At 39.9% G+C, this 15,890-nt stretch overlaps 1 protein-coding gene across 4 annotated transcripts in view; it reads right to left on the reverse strand.

Annotated features, from left to right (window-relative positions):
• Positions 1–15,126, reverse strand: part of fbxl16 (F-box and leucine-rich repeat protein 16) — a 34,016-nt gene extending 18,890 nt beyond the window's left edge. For 2 of the 4 annotated variants that reach the window (XR_010911786.1, XM_067487219.1), the window contains exons 1-2: positions 14,726–15,123; positions 2,498–3,212 (exon numbers count right to left, since the gene is read on the reverse strand). Coding sequence is in view for 2 of the 4 variants with exons in the window: in XM_067487219.1 (XP_067343320.1) it covers positions 2,498–3,205 (708 nt within the window). In the remaining 2 variants the exon portion in view is untranslated. Of the gene's footprint in view, positions 1–2,497; positions 3,213–14,725 lie in introns of all 4 variants that reach the window. The other 2 variants (XR_010911787.1, XM_067487220.1) reach the window with 2 other exon arrangements.
• Positions 15,127–15,890: the final 764 nt, after the last annotated feature.

The raw sequence follows: 15,890 nt of genomic DNA on the forward strand, positions 1-15,890 counted from the left end.
GTGAAATGAAGTATTTTCACTCAGATATATGTGTGATGTGGGAATACTAAGACTTTCTCTGTTGACAGCAATCTGATGACTCCGTGCTCACTTGACAGTGAAATTAGTTTTACCACTGAATGACATCAAAGAAATAAAGTTATTGTCTTCACACTTCTTATTTGTAAACCTTCTTTTGACAGAACTTGTGTACTTGTACTTTTCCTTTCAGCTGTTCCCTTTCAGGAGTCGCCACAGCAAATCATTTGCCTCGATCTAACCCTGTCCTCTGCATCCTCTTCTCTCACACATACTAACTTCATGTCCTCTCTCACTACATCCATAAATCTCCTCTTTGGTCTTCTTCTGGACCTCCTGCCTGGCAGCTCCGACCTCAGCATATTCACAGTTTCTCCTCTGAACATGTCCAAACTACCTTAATCTGGCCTCTCTGACTTTATCTCAGAAACATCTAACATGAGCTTTACCTCTGATGTATTCATTCCTGATCCTGTCCATCCTCGTCACTCCCAAAGAGAACCTCAACATCTTAAGCTCTGCTACCTCCAGCTCTGCCTCATGTCTTTTCTTCAGTGCCACTGTCTCTAAGCCGAACAACATCGCTGGTCTCACCACCATCTTGAACATCTTTCCTTTCATTCTCGCTGATACTCTTTTCTCACACAACACACCTGACACATTTCTCCACCCATTCCAACCTGCTTGCACTCGCCTCTTCACCTCTTTTCCACACTCTCTGTTGCTCTGAACCGTTGATCCTAAGTACTTAAAGTCCTGCACCTTCTTCACCTCTGCTCCCTGTAACCTCATCGTTCCATCTGGGTCCCTCTCATTCACACAAATGTATTCTGTCTTACTACGGCTAAGCTTCATTTCCAGAGCAGACCTCCACCTCTCTAGAACTTTTGTACTTTTACTTGATAGTTAATTTTAATCACACCATGAAGTAATATTGTCTAATGAATTTCGACTGCAGTATAATTTTACAGAAAAGCTACACAGTGAACCAAAACTGACAATACAGGTATTTATATCTAGGAAGAATGTGGAAGACAGCCACATGTCCTCCCTGCAGTCGTAGATAAATTACTAAGCAATTCTGACAACCTAGTGATAATATTTCTTCTTTGAAAGTGACTGAGCTCATTAAGTAGGCACAAAAACCGACTGTCCACAAAAGTTTGAAAAAAATGATTGAAACAATGAAAAATAACTTAAGTACATAAGAATCAAATATCGACAGAAAATGATCAAAGATTTGCAAAATGACCAAAACGGTTTGTGTGTCTCCCTGTCTGGAGGTCCTGGACAGAAGAGAATGGGTCTTTTAACTTTCTTTGCTCACAGGGCCTTTGTGTCATAACCTGCACTATGCTTGCAAGCATTGAACTTAAATAACAACACGATGTTAGGTTTGTCAGATCAGTAACATGGTTTTCTGGCATCAAAAACAAAACGAGATTTTAATGTATTTATTAAAACATATTGATAACAAATACAATCCTTTTATAGAAATAGTTTTAGTGTTGCACTGAATTTCTGAAAACTGACTTTAGAGCTCACTCAGACCAAGCAGGATTAAAACAAACGACAGGAATTTAGGTGACTCAGATTAATCTGCAGGTGGAGTATAAACCACATCTTCTCAGGACACAACAGTGGGGTCTTACATGTCCCTGTATCTTAACACAAACAAGGGTTGTGAAGGTTTGCTGATATAGAACAGTTGCAGGAATGTTCATATCATCCAGTGATGCAGTGTGTCTGTAATATGTGATATACTAGTCCATATTGCAGACACTAAACATTAGTAGAGAAAATTCCTAATTGCTTTAGTGCATATATGTAGACTGTTTAAAATACCAATAATTTAGAAAATCGCTAAAGGTATCCCTTAAGTCACTGGTATGATTTAATGTGAAACACATGTGCAGGAATATTTGAGTTGCAGTGATAGTAGCTTACAGTTACACTACAAGCGATTAAAGGAAATCCAGAAGCAAGTAACAATACTAAGTGAATTTGTGTTAATAGAAACTTCACAACCTTTTACAGCTGTTGTACTCACACAAGGGAGTGTTACATACATTGCTGTTAGCAATTCTTGCTAATCACACTTATGTCACCACAAATTAACTTTTCGTGCTAAAGAGAAGCACTCACATCTCATAGCATTGGAGTTCTATACGATTGTTTACAGTAGTGACCAACTCCACCATGCCCAGGCTCACCTCTTTAAGCAGACAACAACATGGTTAATTAGATCATGGAACAGAGTTTTCACACTAGTCAAACAAACCAGACTTTGGGGGTCAAACATGCTCAGGTGCAGTATGGATTACCTACTGTGAGTATGCCCTCAGTGGCTACTGAGACTGCAGGACATTGGACTTGTTCTCACTATAGCAATAAATATTGTATGGTACTATAAAGTAACCACTATGTTAAAGTAATCATCAAATAATCTGTGCGCATTTCAAAAATCATGCAGTCTCACCTCCAAACCAGCATCTGTGATGGTGGACCTCTTGAGGCTGACTGATCGAACCCCCTTCTTGGACAGTGGGTAGTTGTCAATGAACTCACAAATGTCCAGATCTGACACACCCACTAAGCAGAAAGACTGGAATCCACGCAAGGCAAAGGCCTGTAGACTTACAAACTCCTTCTCCCCATTGGGCAGGATGGTATATAGCTCCTTGGCATGCAGGATGGGTGTCACACCCTCCCAAAACTTGGGCTGGTACAGAACCTTGCGCCATGTCTTACACACTTGCGCCAGCATGCATTTTTCCGCTGTAGTGAAGTACCAGAGCAGTCGGTTAAGCAGCTTCTCGTCTAGAACAAGCTGGCGCTCTAGCAGAATGGGCTTGGGCAGAGTAAGAGGGGGAAGCTGACGAAGGGACGGTTTCACACCCATCAGAGTCTTTCCAGGGTCCAGATCAGAGGCCAAGAGAGCGGCTGCTGAGTGGGGCAGGCCAGGGCCGTCCAGGTGGTGGTGGTGGTGATAGGGAAGAGAGGATGGCGTAGGAGGCAGGATGGAGGGTACTGAAGAGGACTGGCAAAGGCGGTTCTTGGCAGCAGGTGTCCCCTTGGTGATACTCGCACTGCCCAAACCATTGGGCTGGCTAGGGGGCAACTTCACCATACCGTTGCGAGTCACACAGGGAGACTTCAGCTCGCTGGGGGTGGACATGTTCAACATTAGGAACCTGATGGAAGACAAAAGATTTACAGTGTGCTGTTAAATACTGGAAACTGTGGAAAAGTCTATTTTAAATTATTCAAAACTATGACAAGATTAGATAAACTTGACTACTTTGCATTTGTGGATAATTGTATATACACTCCCCTCCAAAAGTATTGGAACAGTGAAGTGACATTCCTTTATTTTTGCACTTAGGTTTGACATCAACGTGTGTTTTGTTGCCCAGGTGTGTCTTATGACATTGATTATTCAAACAATAAATAGCACTGAATGTCTATGCTTAGTGTCGCATTTGAGTTTTGTCTGTTCAGACTGCATTTATAGTTAACAGGTGTTAAAATGGAAACCAGAGAGCTGTCTATGGGTGAAAAACAAGCTGTTCTGAGGCTGAGAGAAGATGGAACATCCATCAGAGCCATTGCATAAACATTGGCCACAGCCAGTACAAATTGGTCAAATGGGTAGATTAAGGAAAACAACAGCAGTTGACGACAAAAATCTTGTGAGAGCTGTAAAGAAAGAAACAAGTGTTGGCAATAACCTCCAGAGGATAGGAGAGATGGTATCACAATCTACTCTTCACAGAAGACTGTGAAAGAAGGTACAAAGGCTATACCAAAAGCTGACAACCACTCATTAGCAAGGAGAATAGGAAGGCCAAGCTGGAATTTGCCAAAAAGTACAGCATTAAAACTTCTGGGACAAAGTTGTATTTGAGGTTTTGCCATCACAAACATATAGGCTCATCTGTAAAACACAGTGGAGGTAATGTCATGGCTTCTTTTGAGACAGGCTCATTAATCTTCATTGATTGATGTTACACATGATGGCAGCAGCAAAATGAACTCAGTCTACAGTCTCCAAAAACATTTTGTCTGCAGATGCAACCAAACTGATGTGTAGATGCTTCATCATGCAGCAATATAATGACCCAAAACACAGTGCAAAAACAACAAAGGAGTTCTTCAGGGGCAAGAAGTGAAAGTTTCAGACTGGCCAAGTTAATCTCCAGACTTAAACCCTATAGAGCTGCATTTTACCAGCTAAAGAGGAGCCTGAAGGGGCCAAAACAAACAACTGAAAGATGCTGCAGTAAAAGCCTGGAACAGCATCACAAAACAAAAATGCAAAAGTTTGGTGAAATGAATGGGTCACATGCTGCATGATGCAGTTATTGCAAGCAAAGGATTTGTTTATGTACATGTCTTCTTCTTCTTTTCCTTTCGGCTGTTCCCTTTCAGGAGTCGCCACAGCAAATCATCTAACCCTGTCCTGTGCATGTAAAAAAAGTTAAATGGTAAATGGTCTGCACTTATATAGCGCTTTTCTACCTATTGGCACTCAAAGCGCTTTACACTGCTTCTTATTTACCCATTCACACACTGATGGGGGAGCTGCTATGCAGCTGGCCAACACTCACTGGAAGCAACTAAGTTGGGGTTCTTGCTCAAGGACTCAACATGTGACAGGAGGAGCCGGGGATTGAACCAACAACTGTGAGATTGGTGGACAACCGCTCTACCTTCCTGCGCCACAGTCGCCCACGTTAAGTACTGTGAATACTTTCTGGATGCACTGTAAATGGTCTGCACTTATAGTGCCTTGATAAAGTATTCATACCCCTTCACATTTTGTCATGTTACAATCACAAATCTATTTTATTGGAAATGTATGTGATAGACAACACAAAGTGGTACATAATTGTGAAGTCAAAGTTAAATGATACATTTTTTATCTCTTTCCTTTTTTTTTCTTTTTAAAGAAAAAACTTAAAAATCGCAATAAAATACATTTAAATTTGTAGTTGTAACATGACAAAAAGGTGGACAATTTCGGGGGGTATTAATACTTTTGGAAGGCACTGTATATAGTGCTTTTTTACCTTCCCTAACCACCTTTAGTAGGATTTTAAGTAATGGACCAGCACAAAGTGGTTCATAATTGTGAAGTGATAGGAAATGATAAATGTTTTTCAAATCTTTTTACAAAGTGAAATAGTGAACTTGATTGAGGTTCTTGAAGACATTTCACTGCTTATCTGAAAGGGTTTTTTGGACTAAAGAGATATATGTTTTGAAAGAGGCAGCCATCTACAGTATGTCAAACTAGGCTGACTACCAACCAGAACTGATGTTGTCTTCATTGAGCCAAAGGCATTAAATACTGTGGTATTAATAAGTGGTGAATCTCAGACTATGCCATATTGAACAAGGTCATCTACCTTGTTCATCATATAATAAATTAATAGTCTTTTGTGCTGAAAATGGGTTCTGCTTCAGGAAAGTGTTGAGGCTATATTGATATATTTTTGTGCAGTATTTATTTGTTTATTCATTTATTTTTACTATTGCAATGCGTTCAAACTGTAATAATGCACTATTTGCATTGTCAGCTTTAAATTTTTCCGTACACTGTCTGTCTGACACAAACAGATTTGACAAAACAAGCTTAACTAAGGTTCCCCCACTATGGTTTCTACAATTATAGTAGCTCAATGACAGCTGAGCAAACAATCCACTGATAAAGACTAAGAGATGCAGTTGAAAGCTCTGGAAAAATGCTTACAAGTGAACTTTGAGTTGAGATTATTTTTGTCACACATTTCACAACATGTAAGTTGATTTTCTCCTCCAAAAATACAAATTAACGGTTTTTAAAAAACATAATCGGTTCTTACACTCTAACTGCATCTAAGTTTTATATTTTTAAGCTAGAAAATCTTCAAATTTCCAGGTTTTATTGCCAGAACTTTTAAACAAGAGTTGTTGAAAGTAAAATGAATATACAGTACACTGTGACTCAATATTATCCATTATTTTAACCACTTATCTTGTTCAGGGTTGTGGGGGCTGAGGCCTATCATAGCTGTCATTGTGTGAGAGGTGGGGTCCACAGACAGACAGACAACCATTCACACTTAAATTCACACAATTTAAAGTCATCAGTTGACCTAAAATAAATGTATTTGGACTGTGGGAGAAAATTGGAGTATCCGGAGGAAACCCATGCAAGAACAGGGAGAACATGTAAACTCCACACTCACTACCCATATGTTGCTGCAGGAAACTGAAACTATGATGAAAATAATTTCTTCTCACGTTGTACTTGACACACAACTTTGTTTGAGTTCCCAGGCATTTGTTCACAGTTCATTCCTCCAGCTTCAGCACTCATCACCCTTCACATTTGTTTACACCTGTTCCCCATCAGATCATTATCTTTGCCACTAGATGCAACAAGCCACCTTCTGGTTTGCCTGTGTCGTGTTATTTAGACTCTTTTACCTATTTGCCTTGGTCTGAGGTTTGGTTTGGTTTTCATTTGGTGTCTTAGTCATTTCTTCTGACCTTGTTTTAGTTTGTGGGTAATCCTTGTTTTCGTGTGTATGTTTCCCAAGTGAACATTTCTACATTTATGTGTAACTTTTCTGGGTTTTGTAGCATCCCAGCATTTTTTATTTCAGTTCTTGTAAACTCACTCATTAGTTGAGTGATATATTATACAGATACACAAGGGTTTCTGTATGGTAAAAGCTACAGACCCACTGGACAGTACTGGCAGCAATGCCGAAGTATCATCTTCTAAATCATTTTGAGTGACGTTCACTCTTAAAACCAATCAGAAAAAAAGAATTTCTGCTGTGTTTTGTCTTTACTCCAATTTATTAATTATGGCTACCTGAAGATCTGTGCAGAGTGTGGTGGAACCTAGAGTGTGAAGCAAAGGAGGACTGGGGATGAGTGTCATGTCAGCACTAGTTTAAGTTCCACACAACTTTAAAATGATGAGCTGAATGAATTTCAGAGAGTACCCCTCAGTTGGAATTCCTAGCATGCACTCTAGATAAAGCTCACAAATATGTTTGCAGTTTAATAAAAACATTATTGGTGGAAACCTACTGTCTTAAATATTGTTAAATAATGGATGTTTTATTTTTTATTTTTTTGACAATGATGAAAACAATAGAAACTATAAAGGTGAGTGGTGAATTTAGTCCTTAACATGTACTTAACTTAGTCCAGCTTAACCAGCTTAACAGCAGTCATTTTTTTAGGTTAAAAGATTTTAAAATTTTACATTGGTTAAGAAAACATTCTCACAAAAACCCATTTGCAAAAATGAAAACAAAGAGCTACAGAGAACAAATCCTCTTTTCAGGACAGACAAATGTGCAATCAATTTCATGTGTTCAGAACATTGCAACAAATTAAATTCACATCAAGGACCCTCAGCATGACAGTGTTATAGGTCATGGACATTTGTTAGGAATGCATAATGATGTGAAATTGGAGTGGTTCTTACTGGAAAGTATTGGTATTTGACTAACAATGGGTTACCATCAGCTGAATCAAAATGTTGCAGCCAGAAATAGCGCTCTGTTTGAATATGCTGTTTGTCTTTTGTTGTTTGTAGTGAAAAACACATCTTAGTGTAAATGAATGCTGTGTCTCATGGCCTCATCCCGCTGTTCTCTGTGATCGCACTGTATCAGCAGCAGGCGGATAGTTCCCTTCTCAGCCCGCTCAGTTATGTAACACGCTGACTATAGGGCTTCACACCCTACAGCATCTCTTTGTCCAACTCTAATGACACAACCAGCTGTGCTATCAGCACCTGCTGCATCCATTTAAACAAACATGTACTTATATGTATACACTGTCTATAAGCAATCAATAACACTTTTCAGTATGACTGGATCTGTCAGCGTTTTACGTTTTATCACTTTAAAGTATTTGTTTTCAGTCCCTTAGCAGATGTGAACCGGCTCTTCCTCTGCCATTCATCCATTACATAATCAAAAAATGTTGTAAACTAGACAGCAAGCATTTAGAAAGGTTTCAAAAAGCAGACATGTTGCAGATCAGAGAACAGATGAACAATGTATTCGCTCAGATGGCTAAAACAAAATACTGCAAGTTCATCATAAGCAAATAATTGCGCAGCTACAGCAACATGTATACATACCCTTCATCCATCAGTTATGTCATGGGGTTGTGCTGTTTCTGTCAGGAAAGGAGGGAGGCAGGGAAGCTGAAGCGTGTGCAGGCTCTGCTGCCTGGTATCAGCCAGAAGCGGCAAAAACAACAAAACAAGCAATGAATGAAAATGATCACTAACCTGTAGTAATTTCTTTGTGAAACCAAAGCTTTTTTGGTTGTAATAATGTATATAGAAGACTTAAAAGGTTTGTATGCACCATGATGGTGTGTGTATGCAGCTACATGATGCTACATTTATAGTAGATACTGCACATCCCATTACAAATGTGCTGTTTTTGTCTTAAAGTGATCAGATTTATTTTAACATGTGGACATGTGACATGTGACAACAGACATGTGCTGTTGTCACTGTGTATTAGCCTTTCACTTTTATCTATCTATCTATCTTTAGAAACAAGCTATGTACCACAGGCCTATAAGGTAGCTGTAATCAAACCACTACTTAAAAAACCCTGTCTTTACTGAGGTGTTTTAGCCAATTACAGACCAATATCTAATCTCACCTTTATTTGTAAAATACTTGAAAAAATTGTCGCAAAACAATTATGTGACCACTTTTACAGAAATAATTTTTAGAGTTCATCATAGTACAGAAACAGCACTGGTAAAAGTCACAAGCGATATTCTCATGGCATCAGATAATGGACTCGTCTCTATACTTGTTCTGTTAGATCTTAGTGCTGCATTCGATACCATTGATCACAACATTTTATTACAGAGACTGGAACATGAAATTGGGATTAAAGGAACTGAACTAGGTTGGTTTAAATCTTATCTATCTGATAGAATTTGTTCATGTTAATGATGAATCCTCCATGCACACAAACGTTAGCTATGGAGTTCCACAAGGCTCTGTGTTAGGACCAATACTTTTTAATTTATATATGTCTCCTTTAGGCAACATTTTTAGAAAACACTCAGTACATTTGCATTGCTATGCTGATGATACCCATGATATTTATCTATGGAACCAGATGAAAAAAATCAGTTAATCAAGCTTCAAGCATGTCTACATGACATAAAGGCCTGGATGTCCCACAATTTTTTAGTTCTAAACTAAGACAAAACTGAAGTCATAGTATTTGGGCCCAAAAATCTCAGAAATAGGATGTCCAACCATATTGTTACTCTAGATGGCATAAGTCTGGCCTACAGTACTACTGCAAGGAACCTTGAAGTTATTTTTGACCAGGATTTGTCTGCACATATAAAACAAATCTCTAAACCAGCCTTTTTCAACCTACACATTGCCAAAATTAGGAGCATCCTGTCTCAAAGTGATGCCGAAAAACTGGTCCCTGCGTTACTTCTAGGTTGGGCTAATGTAATTACCCACTTTCAGGATAGAATGGGAGGTAGATTCTTTAGCCATCAAGCTCCTGTCCTGTAAAACCAGCTCCCAGTTCAGATGCGGGAAGCAGACACCCTCTCTACTTTTAAGTCTAGGCTTAAAACCTTCCTCTTTGATAAAGCATATACTTAAAGTTATGCAGCTATAGGCTTGACCCACCCCAATGCACTGAGCTCCTTTCCTCCTCTTGTCCCTCTCTTCTCTCCTCTCACCCCACAATTGTCACCACTGTATGACATTAACTCTTTGTGTTTTCTCCCGTAGTAGTCCCGTACTCTGAGTCCTTGTGCCAATACAGCTGAGGACAGAGCTCAACTGTTGTCAGTAACCTGAATCTGTCCAGCAATGTTGTGACACGTGGAAAGTATTTAAAAGGATAACCTTTAGGCATGTTTTAATTCGTTTTATTAACCTGCCCGATGTTTTGTTGTTGCTTTTGTTGCTCATTTCTTTTCTTTCACCACTTTCAACTCACCCCAACCATTCAAGGTAGATGGCCGTCCACCCTGAGCCTGGTTTTGCATCATTAAGGGCATTCTGCATAAAAACTGTGCCAAATCAACATGCGGACAAGTGATCTGTTGTACCAACTGTGCTATTACAGGTCATAATGTGGGTTTATAATTTGTTCATACAAGTAAGAAACACTTGAAAACTGTAAACCTGTTCTTTAAGGCCCTTATACCTTAAATTCAGAGTGTGCCTTAGCCAAGCAAATTGTCAGGCAAATGTGACAAGTATCAAATTAACACAAATGGTTTGAGGCCACAGGCAATTTCCTGCTCAGCCTGGTTAGTAGTCAACCTTGGCTATGGCTGAAGCTGAGTTAGCTGATGATTCATGATGGATAATGATAAGGACTGTAGGATGAAGACGTGTTGATGCTGTTCCATTTCTGAGAAAAATAACACTGACCCTGTAGAAAAAGTTCTCCTTGACACTAGGCAAGAGATACTCAAAGCTTTCTCCACACTGAAGAAATGAGCACTTAATGAAGTTCTTCCACTGGAGCTCAGCATATCATATGTGGGATCCTCATTTGTATCATTGCATTAGCAATGATGTGGTAACACTCACAGCCACAGCTGCAGAAACAGCTGTGACTGTATTCATCAGTGTTGAATAAACCTTTAAAAATAGGCCACAGACGTATATGTTGAAAAAAATGTACTAGTCATGAGAATTAAGGTACATAAGGAACAACAAGAGTAATGCCCACTTGGAGTTTACAGTGACAAGATGAATGCTAAAGACTGTGATGATCTGTAAGAGCACAATGTCAGTACAACTAACATGAATTAACATGATTTGGGTTTGATGACAAAAAAGTTTACTGCAGCCTCAATTGACATGGGCATTTATCTAAGAATCAAACACAGGAGCAAGTTGGAAATCTTTAAAAGAGACAAAAGAGAGGAGCAACCTGTTTAAGAGCTGCCCTCAAATGCAACAGTTTGAGGGCATGGTTCAGCATAAGCAAAGAGGCACGTTTATGTTTTCCAAACTGTAACCACATATGACCACTAGAGCTCCTGTGGCAAAAGAACTGTGTTTTAAAAGACACTATTTCTTCAGTTGCATGGGGGACAGTCTGGTGGCTCAGTGGTCGAGCATTGGGTTGGCATGCAATGCAGAAGGCCGCGGGTTTGAATTCCACTGCACCAGGTGTACCCCCACCCAGCCACCAAGGGACCCGAGGCCGGATAAAAATGGTTTCGACCAAAAGAGCATTCCGCATAAAATCTCATGCCAATCAACAGGTGGAAGATGATCAGCTGAGTTGACCTCTGAAGGGAAATCTTTGATTTCTTCAGTTGTATATAGCTCACAGCACTGCAAATTGAGAAATGGATTTTTGCAGTTTTGTTCTTAATGCTGCGCATGTGTTTTGCTTGTGATGAAGTTTCTTTAAATTTATTTGTGTGTGTTTTGTCTATTTGAATGTCTTTTCTCAGGTGTCATCTGGGCAGTACTTCCTACCTCCTTCTGTTCAGACCTCAGTAACTCAATGCAAACTGGCTTTCCCAATGATTAGTATACTATAGTTGCATGAGATTATGGCCCACTGTTTACCCTGCCATTGTTCTTGGAGGGCTTACTTTATCAACCCTTTCTCTGTGAGGTCAGCTAATGTTAGTGAGGACAGAAGACAGATCAACAGTTGTTGTTGCAGATGTAAAACATACAGTGTAACTACAAAAATATTCTAGAGAAATAAAAGTGCCTGTTTGGGTCAAGACACTGTTTGTGTAAAATGTATAGGCCATACATCCTTTGTGCCAACAGGTTATTAGGCCAACAGTAATAGTTAGGCATTTCTAGGAGCAGGTTGAGTTGGATGATAGGCCACAAAATCCAGTACTACCCCAAAGGAGGCTGACATCAAGTCCTGAGTGAAATTTTGTGTTTTAACCACAAACCTTGAACAACATTAATCATGCCTCCCACCTTAAGACCAAATTTCAAGGACAAAGAAGAAAACTTGTTTGAGCAGAAAAAGGTAATCATTTTGAACAAGCAGGATAAATGGTTTGAGAGAGGAGTGAAGAGACCCAACTATACTAGAATGGAAAATCCTTCCCTGAACAGAGGTGGAGATTTCTGACACAAAAGATCAACAGCTTTCAGTTTGTCCCTTCGAGGGTCCTCACACTGGAGCGTATCCCACATGTTGATTTGGGAGGAGTTTTTATGCATTCTTGTCACTTCTGGCACCAGGGTGGCCCTTGATGGCTTGGTGGGGCCACACCTGGTGGGGTGGTAATTAAACCCGCCACCTTCTGAATCCAAATCCAATGCTGTAACACTGAGCCACCAGGCCCCCTTAGAGCTCAGACACAATCTACGGACAATTTTTCATGCTGCATTCAAAACCAGCAAGATGAGGACAACTTCAAATTTTGTCCGTATTCAGGTCAGGGGAAAAAGACAATCAGGCTAAAAGATATATCTGTGATCTGTGATATATGTATCAACCAACTTTCCTTAGACTTAAGAAGTTACACAGATTTGTAGTGAAACATTTACTTTTAGAAGTTTCTATTAAAAATGAATTTGAATGGTGTTGGGCCATCGTGTGCTACTAGGACAGGTTTAGTGTGCTATGGTATTGACTCTCCAAGTCTGGACCTCTACATGACATCATTCTTCCATATTAATTTTTGTGTCACTCTGTATGTTTAACTGTCCTGTTTAACAGTTCTTCTATCCTCCACTGAAAAGCTCAGCGATACTTAATCAGTGTGTAGTTAGGGATTAGCATCCATTAAATCCCAAGTGGCTGAAAGCAAACCAGCTCTTTAACTTAAATAATGCAGCAAACATTTCCTAAAAACTGTGAGAAAGTTCCTGTATCGTATCCTGTTGCCAAAGTTCTGCACATTTTCCCTCTTTTCTGATTGCTCCCACCACTGGCCAAAATTTGTTCTTGTTCTTTTGGCTTGTTAAAGTGCATCAGCTAGCATTAACATGCATTTCTTTTTACTCCTAAAGTTTAAATATCCAATACTGTTTTATCTGAGGGAGTATCTACTCTGTGCACAGAAACAACAAGCACTTTCCTTCTACACCAAAAAAACTCAAGACACATCCTCTGTGTCTGACATTTTCAAGCTGTAAAGATGCAGATTCTATAATCTGCTGGAGTGCTCAGCATCTGATGTATGAGTGAGAGAGCTGCCTTTAAATTGTACATTAAGATAAAATGTCCATTTCATTCTTCTACGACAACTCTGTTTACACTTTTAGATTTGTTAGCTTATTAAACAAGATAGTATTTGTTTGGACTTATAAAAATACCTGCTTTATTAAATAGTGAGTTGTGCAGACCTCAGCAGACCCACACTTTACTAGTGTCAGTGCAAACACACCATGTTAAGCTGCTCCCAGTGATGGATAAATTCAAAGATCACAGGGGTAGGGACTGAATTCAGCACTAACCTTCCTCCCGATTCACACTGTTTTTATTATTGTCAAACTAAACAACAATGATTTGATTTAAAATGTAATAAAGAAAGATACCAAGTTTCTAACATGAGGGGTTTACTTAAACTAAAAATAAAAAATATCTGAAGAGATTTAAATTTCAAACAATACAGCACATGCTGGGTTACAAAAACTTGTCCAAAATGAATTAACTATGAATTAAGTTAATTCATTTCGGAGACGTTTTTCAGTCAAAAGATAAATTAGAGCAATCCATCCTTTGAAGTTAAAAGAAAAATCGGCTGTTTAAACTTATTCATTTAAAAAATATATGTACATTTGCAACACTAGCTCTTAGCTTTACCACAGCTACTGGCTCATCAAACACCCGGTCAACAACATCCATGATGGCAATGTGTTGCTCGAGGGTTATACAGTTTCAAATCTCAACCACTATTTTGCAAATGTTTTTAATAAGAGGTTCTTCTGGGATCTGAGTTGGTACAAGCTCCAAACATACAGTAAAAAAGGCGTAAGAATACTTGGTTTATTAGCATCTTTCAAACTTTGTACTACTTACAGAGCTCAGTGCCACCAGGCATGTCAGCATTTTGAATTAGACTTTCTCATTGAGGTGTTAGGAAAGAACTCTGATGATGTCACCTCAAATTCACAAGACACAACAAACACTAAAGTTTTTAAACATCTAAGATGACTTTAACAACCTTTAGGTTCTTTAGAGGAAATGTTGACTTTATAATTGCAGACATCAGAGGGTTTAGAAACATGTCCTAGAGCCTGAGGAGACTGGAAAAACGCTGACAGAGCAGAAGGTGCATTTACTAAGACGACCTCAGAAAAACACCGCGTTGAAATGACTGAAAAAAAAGAAACCCAAATGCCACACAAATGAGAACGCAAGAGGTCGCGTCACTGATAGACGTGACGTCATGGTGTTTGTTAATAACACGCAGCTCGATGCGGCTGATCAGCTCTGTCTGCCAAAGGCCCAACCATGGACACAAAGAGCTGGATCACCCGGCGCCATTCACCCCATATCGCCCCTCGATTCCTCTGCAGGCTCCTCTGCCTCGTCGGAGCGCATGAGCCGCAGTGTGGATGCTGCTGCCACAACCCAAAAGCCCGTCATCCATCACAAGCACACACACACACACACACACACACACACTGACTGCACCCATGGACACATCCTTGGGCCTGTTTTTCCGCAGCATCTCTTACCTCTCAGATGAAAATTCAGTCGGGCATTAATCCATGGTCAGCGTGCTGTTATCGCTGCTGCCTCTCGATCACGTTTCTCCTAGCGTTTCGGCGCAGCGAATGCGAAATAAATAATTATTAGTAGGTTGCCCTACCCGTTCTGTCCTATCTGGAGGCGAGAGATGCGCTTACCGAGCCCATAGATACAAAAGCATCCGGGTTCGGAATCCGAATCGGTCAAGCGCAGATGACAACTAATACAGCGCCTTCATTGCAAAGCTTTTAAAATGTAAGCGAAAGCGTTTCTGTGTTGTGTTTTCGATCGTCTAGTCCTCCTCCACAACAGAGTAGCCCTCTCTGTCTTGTATTTTCTCCTCCACACACGCGCACAGGCAGAGCGCAGCAGCTCCTTCTCATTTAAAGAGATAGGATGGGGCAGCTGGAGCATCGCTGTGCACACAGTTGCTGTGGCTGTTTCTTATGTAACCCCAGCAGTAGCTTCTGGAGGTTCTGTAACCCAGACACAAGGGGGACTAAATCCTGATGATAGGCTTAAGTTTTAGATCATAGAAGTGAGGAGTTTGTCCAACCCAACCTTGATTTTTTTGGGTTCAGGTATGGATGGCAGGCTCAGGAGTCTGAGAGGTCAGAGGATGCCTTCAACTTGATTTTTTTGATTCTAGTTTGAGTAGTATACTTAAATGAATGTTATTAAACTTCCCTATATTAAAATATCTCTCTTCTAGCTGGAAAATGCTTCCAGATGACATCCCTTGGAGGACCCTTCAGTTCACATTATTTAATCTTGTTGCTCACACTGTGGAGTTTGTAACCATGGTCAACCTGCTTTTCCAGAGCTTCTCCAGATGACATCATTTCAACTCCTAATGATGAAAACATCTCTGGGTGATGTCATTTGGAGGAGTTTTTTAGCTAGTAGCAGAAATATTTTAATACAGGAAAGTCAGAATGAAAACCTTGGTGCCGGCCCTGAGCCTGGATAAGGGTTGGGGAGGGAGGGTTGTAAGAACACATTCTGCTATAGCGACCCTGAAGGGACGAGCCAAAATCCATTGATCTTTTTTGAAAGTCGAATTAAGTTTGAAAGCATTAATGTACATTTACACCCTAAACTAAAGCCATGGAAAGCAAGTTGAAGTTGCACTCAAAGTTACTCTTTATATTT

Source organism: Channa argus, chromosome 20 (genome assembly GCF_033026475.1).
Source record: "Channa argus isolate prfri chromosome 20, Channa argus male v1.0, whole genome shotgun sequence".
Lineage (NCBI taxonomy): Eukaryota > Metazoa > Chordata > Actinopteri > Anabantiformes > Channidae > Channa > Channa argus.